General features: G+C 39.5%; 1 protein-coding gene across 5 annotated transcripts in view; it reads right to left on the bottom strand.

Annotated features, from left to right (window-relative positions):
• Positions 1–14,731: 14,731 nt before the first annotated feature.
• Positions 14,732–16,559, bottom strand: part of Samd13 (sterile alpha motif domain containing 13) — a 46,491-nt gene continuing 44,663 nt past the window's right edge. For all 5 annotated transcript variants that reach the window (XM_010636738.2, XM_033758170.1, XM_010636737.2 and 2 more), the window contains one exon: positions 14,732–15,738. In XM_010636738.2, the coding sequence (XP_010635040.1) occupies positions 15,595–15,738 (144 nt within the window). In that variant the 3' untranslated portion in view covers positions 14,732–15,594. The remainder of the gene's footprint in view (positions 15,739–16,559) is intronic.

Here is a 16,559-nt window from a genome sequence, read left to right as displayed (position 1 = left end):
TGTCATTGAAACAGAATTTATCTTTTTCAAGCCCTGAAGATTTTAACTGCAGAAACTTGAACTTTTTTCTAATCTTTTTTATGCTTTGTCTGGAAAGAACATTTCCATTCCTTCAGACTCTGAGCTGTATGGAGTTTGTCCTTCTATTCACCTTTTCAAAAGCTTTGTAAATTCTGTCTCCATACCTGCATGTAGGAGGAAGCCAAAGCTATTTTCCAAAGGCATGGATTTCGACACACCTGTTTCCAAAGGCCCGAAGCTTAATCTGTTTGTATTTGCAGCCTTTATTCTAATTTCCTTTGGAGCCCAGTAACTTCATAGTCTTCCTTCTGTCTAGACTCACTCTCAGAATTCTTGTCGGCTTTTGGAGCCTGATGAAACACTGTTGAGAAATAGTAGCTATTATCTTTTTTCCCAAAGAATGCACATTCATATTTCTGCAGGTGCCTCCACCTTTACGAAAGAATTAGTTTACACCTTATCCTTAAAGTATAAAGGAATCTAACATAAATTTATCAGAGGAGGAATACATTCAACGTAAAGTAGAAGATAAGTATACTGTTCACCTTTACATGAGAAAGAGAAATATATTTATAAAAGAAAGAAAGATCTCAGGGATATTAGTTTCTTGAGGCTGCTGTAAAAAATTACTGTAAACTTGGTTGCATACAACAACAGGAATTTATTCCCTCATAATTAGTTGTTGAGGCTGGAAGTCCAAAATCCAGGTGTTGGCAAGGCCATGCTCCCTATACAGGCTCCAGGGGAGATTTTATTCTTGTCTTTCAGTGGTTCTTGGCTCATGGATGAAACTAGTGTCTGCATCTATGATTACATTGTTTTTATCTCTTCTAATTGTCAGATCTCTCCTGTATGATTCTTTTTTTGGTACCAGGGTTCAAATTCAGGTTCTTGTACTTGCAAGAGGCAGGTGGTAGAACCACTGAGCTAAATCCCCAGCCCTCTCCTGTATGACTCTTATAAGGACACTTGTTATTGGATTGGGGGGGCCATCTGGACACACAAAACAATCTCTTCATCTCAAGATCTTTTAATGACATCTATGAAGTCCTTTTTTTAAACATACAGTCACATTTGCAGGTTCCAGCAATGAGGAGGTGGATTTTTTATGTTATGGTGACCACTCAACCCACTACAATAAGTAGAGGGACAGAGGGCTTCTTTTTTTATTTTTTCAGCTTTAATTTAGTTTATTGGTACATTTTAGGGATACAGTACAGTTACATTCATTGTTGGGATCTTGTACCTATACATGACAAGTCTTGATTCTCATTTTTTCCCCTTACCCCTGCCCTCCCTTCACCCTCTCCTCCCCTCCCCATCTATGAACACTTTATTTTCATCTTTTCATTATCTCACATTTTTTTCTTTTCCCTTATTACCCTTCCCCTACCCATCCCATCTTCCCTACACCTTTAGCTCCTTTCTTCCCATTTCTAAATGTCAGTATTCTTATTAGGATCTTCTGTATTATTGCAGATTATTCAAGGGCAGCTCTTCTTGTATATATGAGTCTTTAGCTGCACATATGCTGCTACTACTATTCCTTCAGATGTGGGGAGTGGTCACACCCCCTCCCAGTTTGATCAGGTGTGTTGCATAGCATTTATTAATGAGTAAAGAGCATAGCCTTTGGATCCAAATAGTGCACAGTTTTAGATTGGGCTCCACTGACTCTAGCTCCACTAACTCATAAGCAAGTTATATGCCATGAGATTCAGTCTTCTGTTTTGTGAGAAAAAGGAATGACAATCATACCTACTTCATAAAGCATGGGGTAATAACTGAGAATTAACTGATAATGAAAGTGTTAAGATGCTTTTGGCACTGAGTAACTCCGTCCCGAAGAGTGTCTTATGTGGAAAGGACATCCTGTTACTTGAGAAGTAACCCGTTGATTCGGCATCAGGATCCAACACATTCCATGCTGTACCATCCTCAGTGTGTGATGATGTCTTTCCTGTGGTCACTCAATGGAAGATAAAGCTCCCATTAAAGATGCTATGGTACATTATCCAGATCTCTCTTGAGACCAAAGCACTTATCTCTTCAATGTCAAAAGTGTGGGTCTCTGGTGGCTTATAGTTGAGTCTCTCTTGAGGAATTCCTATGGCTGAAGGGCCATCTCTCTCAGCTTTATACGTAATCCCTGGAAGCAGCTCACATCTAATGTCTAGTCCATGTAAGAGCTCTTGCCTCAGTTGGAACAACTCCATGCCCATCTCCATTTCATTCCCAGAGCTTCTGACTGGCTGAGTCCTATTTCAACTGTTCAACTTCTTTCTCTGCTTAACCTGCTTCCTTTGCTCTTCATTCCAGAGAGTACCCCCAGTGAACCTCCCTCACACGAATCTTGGACCTTATTGTGGCTTATTTGGGGAAGCTGACCTGTGACATTAGGAGTGGTTCTAGAAAGGAGACTCTAAATCAGGATTTTGGAGTGGAATCGCCCACTGGCTAGTTGACAATGAGCCCCTGGAGTGCTGTAGTCGTGCAGTGGTTGATATTTTTCCAGAGGCTAATTAGGCTGAAATATTGAAGGAAAGGCATAAACAGGCTTGGGTAATATCTTAGATATTGAGAGCTCTAAGAGAAATAGTTATACAAGGACTATAGAATTTGGATGGGTGTTGCTGGGAACACTAATACATTAAGAAAGATACTAATAGGCCAGGGATTTAGCTTAGTAGTTCCGCCGCCTGTCTCACAAGTTCAAGGTCCCAGTTTAAAAAAAAAAATAGAGAAAGATACTGAGAAGCTGAGGATGAGTGATAACCAACATCAGGCAAAATATGAAAGCAAGGAGGACCACTTGGCAGCATATTAAGAGACTTTATATCTAGATGGCAGAAAAGGCTTGGGATTGAGCCCACAACTTAATGTTCCAAAGAACATTGAATTCTTAACCCTGACAGGTGCATCACACTAAGGCCAGGTTCCCAATTGATACATTTAAAATTGTGAATCCTAATCTTACTCTTAAATTTCTGGCCAGCAGAACTGGCTTATTCTTCTCTGTAAAAAACCAACATGTTTCTGTTGCTTGAAGACAACGTAAGGGTTTCTGCCTACAAGGAAACACATGCCCCTTTGGGATCTATACCCACCTCCTTGCTATCAGACCTATATGTATAGTGTATAGCCACATCATAAACCAATAGAGGTGCCGGATAAAACACATGAAAATTTCAAATCAAGGAGGAGGGACAAGTAGTTTTTATTCTCATGGGATGGACAGCTGCATATCACATGGCCTTGCTCCAGGACTCTATTAACTTTCCTGGCCTTTCTGTGTTAGACTGGAGCATCTGGACACTCTACGCTGTCACATTGGTCCATTGTATTTATGATATCATGTTAATTGGATTGGATGAAAAGAAGCGACACTTGTATTCCGGGGAATGGTAGATATCCATCAGGGGGCCACCACATTATTAAAACTTTTAAGGGTCCAGTGGCATAGGACAAGAATTAGCAAAATCTGTCCCACCACTTGTTTTTGAAAGTAAAGTTGTACTGGAACATTTGCTTGTGTACAATCTATGGTTGATGTCATGTTATTGTTATAATGGCAGAATTGAGTAGTTATAACAGAGATGGTTTGGTGCACAAAGTCTAAAATATATGCTCTCTGGGCCTTTACAGAAAAAACTTGCTGACCCCTGGCCTAGGACATTGTAAGCATTTCTTTCAACATAAAGGACACATTATTGTGTCTCAAACTTTCTACCACTAAAAAACTTAGTCATTGTGGAAGAATTATATTCCATACTTGGAAATATTGCTCCAATCTGGGTGACAAAGGACTAGGTTACAACTTTATGTTGGTCCTAGAGCAAAAAAACGGCTAATGCAGCTAAGCCAGACTGGTCACACACATTCCTTTCTACTTGAGCCATGTGAATCAGCAGACTCAGTGCTAGTAGAATTTTGCCCCTGTGATGGACTTCTGCAATTTTGAGTATAATGTGGTGTTGAGAGGCTCTCTTTTGGCTGTAGCTATTTGATGTTCTATATGCCTCACTTATCTATATGTTCATTTCTTTTCCTGTGTTGGGGAAATTTACTACCGTTATTTCTGTGAGCAAGTTTTTTTTTATGTCATTTGTGTTGTCTTCTGATTTTTCACTTATTCCAATTATTCTTAGTCTTCTTTGCATGATCTAGCAGTTGGTAGATCAATTTTTCATTTTCTTTTATTGTTTTTAAGGTGTCCTTGAGTTGTTGGTCCTTGAAGGCATAGTTGTCTTCTAGTTCTGAAATTCTGTCCTTACATTGGTCTGTCCTCCTGCCCATACTTTTATTTTGGATCAAACTCGGGACCTTGCACTTGTGAAGCCAGCGGTGGAACTACTGAGCTAAACCCCCAGTCCTCCTGCCCATACTTCTGATATAATTATTTTTTGCGGGGGGTATACCAGGGATCGAACTCATGACCTTGCGCTTGTGAGGCAGGCACACTGCCACTCACCTAAATCCTTGGCCCTTGATATGATTTTTAATCTGCATTTCTGATTCAAACTTTCTCATGCACCCTAATTCTTTGGTGCACTGTTCATTCACGTTTTGCATGGCTTTGTTTTGATCATCTAGCTATTAGTGGCTTCTGAGAACTCCTGCATCTTTTTGGTAGTGACTTCCATTATATGTTCAGTTATATCTTCTCTAATCCTGCTGAGTGTCTCTTTGAACTGTTTTCTAACATCCTCTGCTATGCTTGTAGTAATTCAGGTGTGTGGCATATATTATTCTGCCCCTTGCTCCCCCCATCCCTGGATTGGTTTCAGGGGAGTTAGGGATTTGGGGAGGCTTTTTGTTGCTTTTTCTTTCTGTGCTTTTATTTGTTCATTTATTTTGTTTTTCACTGAGGTTTGTGGATGCTGACAATCTAAAGCCTTTGTTGCTAGTATAGAGATCTCTTTAGCTGCTCTGCAGTGTTGTACTTTGATTCTGACTAACTATAACCCTTTGCCACAACTACCTTGATTATTTTGGGGAAGGAAGATGCAGTGTAGATAGTCCAGCCACAAAGTTCTCTGAGAATGTACTCTGGTATTGTTAAATTCACAAAGGCAATCTGAGTGTCCATTTCCAGAAAAATAGTGACAATTACATGACTTAATATCAAGTGAAACAGCTACAGTTGTATTGCTCAAGACAAACTAGATATCGACATACCATAAGAATCATTTGTGTACCATCCCTTATTCCTAGAGAATAAACCATCAGTTATAATGTATACATTAAGGAAACTCAGGTACTGACTTACAGCTAATATGTACTAAATATAAGAGCTATATTTCTGCTAATGATAGAGTTCAACAGTCACTTTACAGAGTGAACCATCAAAAGAGTAACAAAGCCTGATGGTTATAGTATTTAAGATTTAGGGTTTGGGACTGGAGAGGTGCAAAAGGAAAACTTTGAAAGCTTAAATTCTATGATCTGAGAAGGGAGGCAGAAAGGTTGTACAAAGAACCTTACTGGGGAGTAGAACAATGTCCTATAGAATTAGATAAAGGTAGGACAACCTTGCAAGAAATAGAAGATAAAAGAAAAAGAGGGAGAAGAAAGATAGAAATTACATAGAGAGTAAAAATAAGAAAAAATTAAGGGGAGAAAATTTAAAAGGATAAAGAGGAAAAATAGAGAAATAAAAGAAGAAAAAGAGATTAGAAGCAAGGCTGAAGGACAAAGAAAGATTACCCTAGCCTCAGGAAACTGGTGAAGAAGACAGGAGGGAAGGAAAGAAGATAAAAACAAAACAACCCCCCCAAAAAAACCCCAAAATAATGACAAAGCAAAAAACAAACAAAAACCCCAAAGCCCAAAACAAACAGGCAAACAACAAAAACAACTAGTGACAACATTCACACACACAAAACACCAAAATCAATTTTTAAAAACCAAGTGAACAAAAATAATAGAGAATCAAAAGCAAAGAAAAAGGAGCTTATCTGGGATTTCAAGCCTGTTATCTTCTGAGGTCTGCGGTTTTGTGGCAGTCTCCAATTGAAGGTTCAACTTTGCTCTCACTGGTAGATAAAGGAGGCAGTCAGAGCCCAGATTCATGCTGGGTAATCACCAGTATTAGAGTGGGGTGCTGGATCTGGGACTTTCAAGTCCACGAAAGTCAGGCTGAACCTGGCCTCTGGTCATGGGGTTGGAGCCTGAGTTGTTAAGCTTATAACACTCTGGGTGTCTCTTGCCATCCTGACCACAGCTCCCTGACCATGGATGTCTCCGGTGGATGCCCCTCAACCACTCACTGTGGGAATTTAACACTGGGAGTCCTGAGATGAAGCCATCCTGTGGCTTCTCTGAGTCCCAGGTTCAGGTGGCCCTACCCTAGAGTGGCTTTCAAACAAACATTTATTCCAGAGGATATGGCAGACACGAACTGGAGTCACTCACCAGCTGTTGTAGCAGCATCACTGCTCTGTTCCACTGGAGTATTTCTCTCCGAAGACCTCTGGAGTCACCTGCTTTCACTTTGTCTCTGTGGATTTGATCTTCCTTTCTCACAAGATACAAGTCAGGAGCCAAGGAGAAAGTGCAGATTACCTTTTCCTTTTTCTAGGCTGAGGTCTACTGCTTCACTTTCCTTGTGGATTCCAATTTTCCCTGGATCCCAGGGAACTACCTCCCTCTTTCTTTTCTTCCCTAAGTTTTTATTTTCCAATATCCGGATTCTGATATTTGGAGAGGCTGATTTGTTATTACTTATCACTCAGCCATCTTCCTAAAGGCTCGGACTCAGTGCTAGTAGAAGTGTTTCTGATAGGGGAAGATTCTATGTAAGGCTTATGGAAAAATTCAATTCAGAAACTACAACATAGACTTCTAAGGTTATAAAGCAAATTCATGTTATCTGTAGGTGGTTATCACTTTGAAAAAGAGCTCCTGGTGTGTTACTGGATCTTAGTAAAGACAAATGTCTGAAAATAAGACATCAATAAACTTAGTGGTCAGAAGTGGTCATCATGAGCTGAAGCCTATCAAACCTACCAAGTATTGGGATCTAATAGGCTCATAAGCAGTATCTTGTAAGATGGAAATGAGAGATCCTTGGCCAGGAACAGAAAGGGCTCAAGAACACAAGAAAGCACATGAGCAGATGGCCTAGATCCCTATGATATCTATCTTGATTTCTCCAGCACTTCTTACACTTGTTGTTGTAAGAGGAGGGTGGATCTTAGAATGGTGGTGAATCCTCCCAATAAGTCCATCTTTGGAAACACACCAATATGTTATCCACTTTGTGTAGCATGTTCCTAGGATAGATGGAATGTATATGAACTCATGGGCAGTGCAAATGGCTTGTTTAGTTGGCCAGGCAACTGGGAAGAAAATGGCTAGGCAGAATAGATTGGGCAGAAGGAAGAGGCTTGTAAATAGACTTATGAGAGTGGGCATTAAACGTGAAGATCATTTTCCAGTACTAATTAATGTCTACCAAAGAGCATCCACCATGCAGGAGGCACTAAATAATCAAGCAGACAGAATGGCTTGGCTAGCTAATGTCAGGCAGTCTCTGCTATTGACAATTCCAGTGCTGGCACAATGAACTCATGAGTAGAATAGCTGTAGTGGCAGGAGTGGGGGCTGCACATACGCCCCAAAGCAGATCTGGCTTACTGTTAGCAAAAACTTTTGTTAACAAATATCCGACCTCCCAACTGTAGCACTCATGCTGAGTGATACTTTGATATGGCACCGCTCTTTGAGAAGGCTAACTGCTACTTAGCAGCATGTTGAATATGCTGGATGGCTTCAGTCTAAAAGGGGCCATGATTCATCTTGACTAAAATGGATACATGTTTCCTCTCTACAGGGCTCATCTGGAAATACTCTCCAAGGGTGTATAGAATCCCATACAACATTACTCAGCCCAAGGGTCCTACTGCAAAGAAGGAGAGATGGCAATCTGCAAGTGACCATATGATCCACTGTCCTATCACATGAGGAGCTGTCATAAAGCTGCTGGCCCAAGACAGTGATGGAATGAACTCTCAAAAGTACAGCCAGGGTGTCAGTGTGGGGGGTACGCTTGTGATGATAGGGTCCTCAGGATTCAAGGTTTCTCAAAATACTTGATTCATACGGGACTATATTCCAAGTAAGTAGAAAACATGTTTCTGGTGACCAAGGAGTGAGAATAGGAATGAATCTCTTTGCTTTCACCCCTGTGGTCCACCTGGGAAGCACATGCTTCTCAATCCCCTCAACTCTCGGCTCTGACTGTAATGACATTCTATTCCTAGGAGACAGTTTTACCAGGGGATACAGTGAAAGTGATTTAAATTTAAATCTAAAGAATTGTACAATCAGCAAGCTTGACAATTCTCAAGAAAAACAGCTGTTCTGGCATGTTGCAGAGAGGATCATAATCAGACCCAAATCTTAGAATGTTTATGAAGGGGAAATGATGTAGAATGTGACAATGCTGAATTTTAACTGAACGGTGGCTGGGCGCAGTGACATACATAACTCAAATCATTGAATTCTTAAAAAACCATAGAAATTGAGTGCTGAGATAAAACTCTAGCTGTTTATTTTAGACAGGTGTCACCTGGAGTGGTGGAAATTAATAGACCTGTGCATGGTCTACAGATGAATCAGTAGCAGACCTGAGACCAGAATCCAGGCATTCTGACCCTCAGTCCCGTACTCCCTCCGGTACTGGGGACTCATCACTCTGGAGTTGTTCTTTTTAAGTGTGGACTAGAACATATGTTAATTTATTCTGCATTCTGCATTCGCAGTACACTGAAGGCTGATGAGTGATCCTGGTGACTGGGAAAAGTCATTTTAGCATTAAAAATTCATTACAGAAATCTGCCCAAATAGATAATTAAGCAGACTAATGTCAACCTAGTTGGCTCAAATTAATGAGTGCAGCTCCACTCAGATTTTAACTTTATTTTGGTTTGAATGTTTGGTGTTGCTGACCTACACCAGCCTTCATGAAAATCACACAGGTAGCACAAAGCTCCCTTCAGTTGGTCTCACAAAAGCGTCCTGAATGGTACTGAGTGATCATTTTGGATTAGGGACAGGATACACTTAGAGTATACCAACTCTTCAAACTAACTTCTTTAGATCTTTGGAGGCCAATAAAAACTTATATGCATTTTTCTTAGTACATTTCCTTTAACTTAGTATAACAATTTTTAAAGGATCTTAAATAATGCATGTTTTTCTTACTTCTGTTGCTTTGATTTATGTCCCCTTCTGAAGATAAACTTCTAGAACTACCCAATATCCAAGGATCTAAAGAAGTAATACTATCTTATTTTTTAATCAATGCTAATATGCATCAAATAAACAATATGTGAGGTCAGCATACATTTAATTCTGGGACTGTACAAGTCCTGAAGTGAGTTGAGTTGTGGTAAAAATAAACATTTTAATGCACGTTTTATGTCATACCAATCACTGTGTGGTAGACTCCCATTCAAATCCCAATCAGCCTTATGAGACCAGCATTATAAGAAGGGCTCCTAGCTTTTCCACAGTATCAGTATCCATCCTCTTGTCCTTGTTTAGCTAGACATTTGACTGCCTGCAATGAAACTAGTTACCAATCTCCTTTACAGGAAGGTATTGCCAAGTGACTAAGTTCTTGTTCTCATTTGGAAGTGGTAGTCATTTATAATTGGAAGTGCTGCCTGCAACTTCTCCTGACAAGTGCCTTTCTTTACTGCTTCCTCTTTCCTGGAGTACAGTTTGATGACTGACGTCCAAGAAGCCATCTTGAGGCATCTAGGAAGCTATGTGTTGGGATGATGGAATAACTTCTGTTAAGATTGGGGCCTAGCCATCGTGGAGTAGGCATACCAACTCTGGACTACTGGCTGACCTTCGGAACGCATCTACATAATCAGGAAAATCTATCTTAAGTTATTGGGGATATTTTTTGGACATTACCTAATTGAGATGTGCTGTAAGTATAAAATACACACTGGATTTTAAAAGAAAAAACTGTAAAACATTATGAAGTGTATCATTAATAATTTTATGTTGATTATATATTAAAATGATAATGTTTTGGATTTATGGGCATAAAAATCATATTATTGAAATTATTCAATCATTCTCCTGGTCCTTTTTCTTTTTCCTTTTTTTTGAACATGGCTACCAGAAATCTTACAGTGATGCACATGGCTCACATTATCATTTTCCTGGGCAGTGATAGGCTTGTGCTGCTTGGCTGTGTCTGCATGAAAGAAGAGAAGAAGTACTGAGGCAAGAAGGAGCCACACCACTCAGCCAGGTTCCCACACAGGTAAATGGTGGGGCTGGAGGCAAGCTCAGCCCCACTTGATGCATTGCTTTCACCCACTGAGCAAAGCCTGTCTCACCCAGGGTCTTTGGGTTCAGGCCTGGAAAAGAAAACACCAACCCAAGCATTAACTCTTAGCTCTTTACTTGAATAGTTCTCCTGACTTTTCCTGAAAATGTTTATAATTGAATGGGTTTTATAGCATTATGATCAAGTCAGTTACTTCCAAGCATGTAAAAATAGAATGTAATCTATTGAAAAAAATACAAAACACAATTTATTGAACTCTGCTGCCTTTGATGCAGAAAGAAGGCATTTAACTTGAGATGTTCTGCTGCAGATAAATTTTACAAATGTCAGAGCCAGAAGCCCTTGTGTAAAGTTTTATCAAAGCCCTTGATAAAACTTGTGTTAGTTGCTTTACCTCCCTTTTCTGGAAGGTTAAGGTCTTTAACCCTTGTGACCAAAGGTGCCGTGCCCCACAGGGTGGTGCTTGAGTGACAGCCCAGGATATCTTGATAATCTGTCCCTTTACTGGTTGCTGGTAGATCTGGCTATCTGGGCCAAGGCATCCCTGACAGGTACTAAGTACAGTCAGTATTATTCACACCTTCATTCACTGACTTGACCCCTCACCTTTGCTGTGATAAAGATGTAGACCAGCCCATATTCTGTGAAGAGGGGTGTGTTTTCTATTTGCAGATGGCTTAGCTTCCCAGCTTTCCTAATTTCTTCTTTAAGACAACCATAGATAGGAATACCCTGATCAGCTTACTTCCCTATTTTGGGGCAGCCAGAGACTTTTCTGGATTCTCTTGCAGGGTCCTCCATTGTTGACACAAATCTGGGCTACACACAATGGTCCCCTGAGGTTCCCCACTGCCAAGTGATTATAAGACATGTGCAGTCACAGCCACCAAATGACCTTGGATGTGATCATTTTCATCTCTCTCTTTCTATATAATACTGCCACAACTGGCCAGAAATTATACACAGACTATTTAATTGCCTATGGAGCTACAGCATGAAACTAACAAGCTATTCATTAATGTACCCAATGCACTCCCTCTGCTTCCTGTGGCTTCTGTTGCTGGTTTAGAAGCAGAATTAACAAGTTTTCTCCTAAGAGGCATATCTGTCCTGCAGCACTCAGCTCTTTGAAGATTTTAACTTCATCCTCCAAATCATTACAGAAAACATTTAATGTCTGTGGGCCAGACCTTACCCCTGTAGATCCCATTTGCAAGGATTGTCCAAGGCAGGTGATTCACCATCAATAAGTACCTTTTGCACTTGGTTTTGAAATATGGACATGGTTTTGGGCAACTGTGGGTCATTAAACTTTGGTAAGTTACATTCCCCAAAGACATATTCCACTAATACAATCAAAGGACAATTTGTGCCCCTGACAGCATATGCCAATCTCAGAGGGATAAAAATCTATATTCATGTAGGATATTTACTGAGAGCAGATGAAGACACTGACAACCACTGGCCTCTTTTTCTTCATATTCATCATCATGTCCACTAAGGATCAAAAGCAATGTTCAAATCTAATGCAATATGCCATCTTGTTTTTCAACTAAATCTATTTGCAATCTCTGGTTCCTGAATTAACTCACTGTAAGGAGACTCGTGTGTGTGTGCGTGTGTGTGTGTGTGTGTGTGCTTTGTATTGGTCCGGGGATGAGCAATATCTAAAATTCAAATGCCTTTAGACTCCAGGTATTTAATGTAAATGTGTGAAGTTGCTGGTTGTAACCATCAAGGAGTAGAAGATACTAATGAATAGGAACTTTCACGCACATTAGAATTTTCCTTACTACACACACTGCATTGCCCAATGGAAAATATGTCAGTTTAGATTCCACTGAACAGTGGCCAGTTTGTGATCTTGCCTTTAAATTAAATCTCACTTTTAGGATCTGAATCTAGGGTTCAAATGTGGCACAAGGAGAGAAAGTGGAGTGGCAGGTACTTTCTTACATCTCTTCTGACATCCTGTCTGGGTTGAGACCAATCAAATTCAACATTAGTCAATTCTCATAGGAACCTTTGCTATAAAATATGTTGTCATCTTGGGCTCCTCTTCCACTCACATTCATGAAGGGCTTTCCCACATGCTGTGGGTATTTGCTAGCCACTGCAGACCAAGACAGAAATCCAGTGTGATAGAATCCATTGTGTTGATAGAAATCCAGTGTGATCTAAAAAGGAATCAGACTGGTTTTTACAGCTGTTTGGAGACAAAGCCTGGCTATCTGCTCAGCATCAAGCCTCTCTCTCTGGCTTGGCTTGTTTGTTTGGATCATGCTTCTCTTTCCCTGGATTAAAGGGTGAAAGCACCTTCTGTCATTGCTAGGGCACTCAGGCCTGCCTACCATAGGTCTTTATTGTGAGAAAGGCAAACAATCCTTAATTTGCTGGTGATGTTGGAAAGATGTCCTCCAAAGCTGGGGAATGACTTTATGCCTTTTGGTTTGCTCTTGAATAATTATCCTTTCTCCTTCCCCTGCACAAAAATTTAAGGAAAAGTCAGGTCGGAAATGTAGTTGAGCTAACAGAACCCAAGCTCAATCTGGAGAAAAATACAGCTGAAGACACAGTTTCAAAGTCATTTACTGTGAATTAGTGGCCTATTGACAGTAGTAAGTACAAGTTAACCCTAAATATCCCTTCTCCCGATTTACTGTATTAAAAGAAAAAAGTGGGACCAGTTAAATTTAACAAAATTTACTTGAGCAAGAAAAAGATTCTGGGACCAAGCAGTCCTGTAGTCCAAATACAGTTTAGAATCCCCCCTCTTACAATGTAGTGAGCTTGTTTTGTAATCACAAAGACAGGAAATGACATACAGAGATGTTTATCAATTAGTGCAGCTTAGTGTTGCCTTATTAGGGCATAATTTGGCAACCTTCCACTTGGAGTTGGCTGAAGGGTCAGCCACTGTGATTGGCTAAGACTCAGTTGCTTCGTTTCAAGGGTATACTCTTGGGTTAGAGTGCACACGCTTGAGCAACACAGTAGGTTGTAGTTTATCATATACCACAGACCACTTGGAGCCAAATTTTATCACCCACACACAAAGGCAAGTTTAGGCCAAATGTGTTTCAGTTTAACAAAAGAATAATGAGACTTTGAAGGTTTATTCCTTCTCTCTTTTCTTTTCCTTGGTGGTTGAAATTCATATGGTGATGGCAATTGCAGAAGAAGCCTTTTAGGCTGTGAGATGATTCTGGGAATGGATATCATGGATCATGGAGTGCTGAGAGGAACCTATGCCCCTAACATCAAGAAGAGCCATATTATCCTGCTCCTCCTATCTGGACATTGACATAAGACATAACAAGGCATCTATCGTATTTATATTGCCTGGCTGGGGCAAGGGAGGCAGTTTCTATCACTCGTAGCCAAACATCCCAAAGTAATAAAAAATATCAAGTGGATCCACAGAAGTAGGCTCGGACCTTCCTCATACTCTCTGAGGTAGTGAGAGGTGAAACATCATCACTGATGTACTGTGGGCAATTCCTTTATAAAGGTTTTAACCAAGTTCATCATTTCACTTTTATTTTCCACACCCTCCCACCCCGCCCCAGGTCTCCAGCAGCTGCAGCTCTCAGCTCTTACCTCCATCCTTCCTCACAGCACTTACCTGTGCTCTGCCTTTGTTCCGTGTTTGCTGCCTTAGTTAGACAGTGGGAATTAGGGAACAGAAAATGTCTTTTTTTCCATTTATGGTGCAAAACAAAGCATTACTTCCGTTCCAGGCACTCCATGAGCCCCCTAATTGAAATAATTTGAAAGCTTTTTTGACCGTCACTTACTATACTATTTCCTGTGTTCTTTCACTCTTCAGATTTTCTATTTTTTAGAGAAATTCTCTCTACCAGGGACAGAATTATGACACTCTAACATAGAGGGAAAACTCAGGGAGTTTTATCAACTCTTTTCAAGGTCTTATTTGTGGGAATATGAGCTTTTGCTTAGAGGGAAGTTGCATCGCTTTCATCAGAATTAAGAAAAATTCATAGCCTTAACAGGCAAATAGAAAAATCTTCATTCAAAATTATACCTGAAATTGTTGGGTAGGTGTTAGAAAAAGATTAGAAAAGAGATTATGTGGATGATTCAGTTTGCAAAGAAGATAAATTCACATATAGATCTATATAATTACATATCTAAAGATTTTTTAAAGTCTCCATTTTTCCATGGTTTTGATATCTTAATCCTTTGTTTCTGAGAAAGTGACCCAGAGGAAAACAATAAAAATACACTGGGAATAAACTGAAGCAATGCTTTATTGTGACCACAAAGCACCAATTCGACAAAGTATCAACATACAGATATTGAACAAATGTCTCTTTGAACAGAGATGTAGCAAGCCCACTTTTTCAAGTTCTTAAAACAAATACTTAAGCCGGGAATCAAACAAAGCATAGGATAATTTAAAAAACATCACAGCATCAAGAAGGAATATATATAAAAATATTCTGTACCAGTAACAGGCTTTATGATCTATAACTCTTGGCAATGTTTTCAAAAACAAATTATTATAAATACAAACCATAAAGTATAAAAATGTTTTCTTCAGAAACAAAGAACCAAATGTAAGCAAATCTATGCAGAAACACCATTACCCCTATGACAGGTGAATATGGATGGATATCCCCAACACAGCACAGTTTCTCTTTTCAGAGCTACAGTTCTGCTCTTGAAGGGGCCATGATGCATATTCATTTCAAACATCCCAGTATGTCCCAGTGAAACCTTAATAAGGTCAAATGGAGTGCCCTCTATAAAAAAAGGGTGTTGGCAATTCCATCCAAGTAACGCAAACTCTACAGAGCAGAGGAATTCAACAAAGACAGCAATCCCTTTCTCTTTTCTGCCCCTCTCCAAGGTTCCTTATTTTTACTCTGTCTGTAAGCCAAAGATGCTCATTTCTTTGAGTTTTCTTTTTAAAGATGTTTGAGAAAGCAGTCTATGAAGAAAATCCTATGATCTCAAGCTTTTGTGGAGAGGGAATCTAGTAATGGCAAAGATCATTCTAGTTGGCAAATTCCATAAGCAAAATCATTTTGTGCTTATCTGGTCCTTGCTCCTCCTAGCTGAATTCAAGTCAGCTGATGGATTGCCTAGTCTATCCAATAGGATAACTTTTCATTTGGTTGAAATTTTTTACATATACATATGTATGTATGTATGTATTGATTTACAAAGTTTCATCACATGAAACTAAATTATGTCATGTACTTTTTGAGGTCTAAGACCCCAATTTGATGGCATTATGAAGAGTTGTTCTTTAAATGCTTTGTCTGGAGAGGTTTTACATGATATTCATAGATTTTCAGAGCAGGCCCCAATTTTAACTGAAGTCCTGTTAACACATCATTCCTTGTCATCAACAGCAGGGATTTCCCATCAATTTCCTATAATGGAAGCAGAAAGTAAAGCCAACATGTAAGTCCAAAAAACTCAAGGATAACAAAGGAAAAAAGAAGTTCAAAGGCAACAGTCATACCAGTTGTCCCGAAGCTCAAAATTACTTTTATAGTAGTGCTAAAATGAAGAAAATATGAAATCTTTTATTTTTATCTTCTTTTACTTGTATGAGGTATGGTTGAAAAATATAGTGGATGTTTAGCTTACAAAAATTATTACAGTAAAAGACACATTACTGTTGATCTCTTGCGAAATACTCCCCCTTACTTTGAACACACTTACTGCATAACTTTTGTCACTTGCTGCAGCAGTTCCAGAAGTCCTCTTTCACAAATATCTTTAGTTGCACTGATATGGCTGCCTTGATGTCTTGAGTCAATTAAACATGCTTACCTTTCATGACCAGTTTTACTTTGGGGAAGAGCCAGGAGCCACGCAGTTCCAGATTTAGTGAATAAGGAAGGCGGATGAGTGCACACTGGAATGTTTTTATGAGCACGTCTTTGTGTTGAATGGCACCAGGGAGCAGTGTGCATTGTATTCTTGATTATACCCGTGAGGACACTCACAAACGAGGACTTAGGAAATGGCTGGAATGGTGGAATAAGTGTGCTTGAAGCAAGAGCAATATTCTGAGGGTGATTAATAGGAATGCATCTTTTACTGTAATTATTTTAAACATTTTTTAAACATTTACCATATATTTTGATCATCCCTTTTATGTAGACAGTAAACACAATCCATAGTTGATCTTGTTTTCAAGATCACATCACGAATGTCATTTTTTTTTTTTTTTTTTTTTTTTGTT

This window comes from Fukomys damarensis, unplaced genomic scaffold (assembly GCF_012274545.1).
Source record: "Fukomys damarensis isolate Sample0158 unplaced genomic scaffold, DMR_v1.0_HiC HiC_scaffold_33, whole genome shotgun sequence".
In the NCBI taxonomy this organism is placed as follows: domain Eukaryota; kingdom Metazoa; phylum Chordata; class Mammalia; order Rodentia; family Bathyergidae; genus Fukomys; species Fukomys damarensis.
This window is presented reverse-complemented; position numbering and strand designations above follow the sequence as displayed.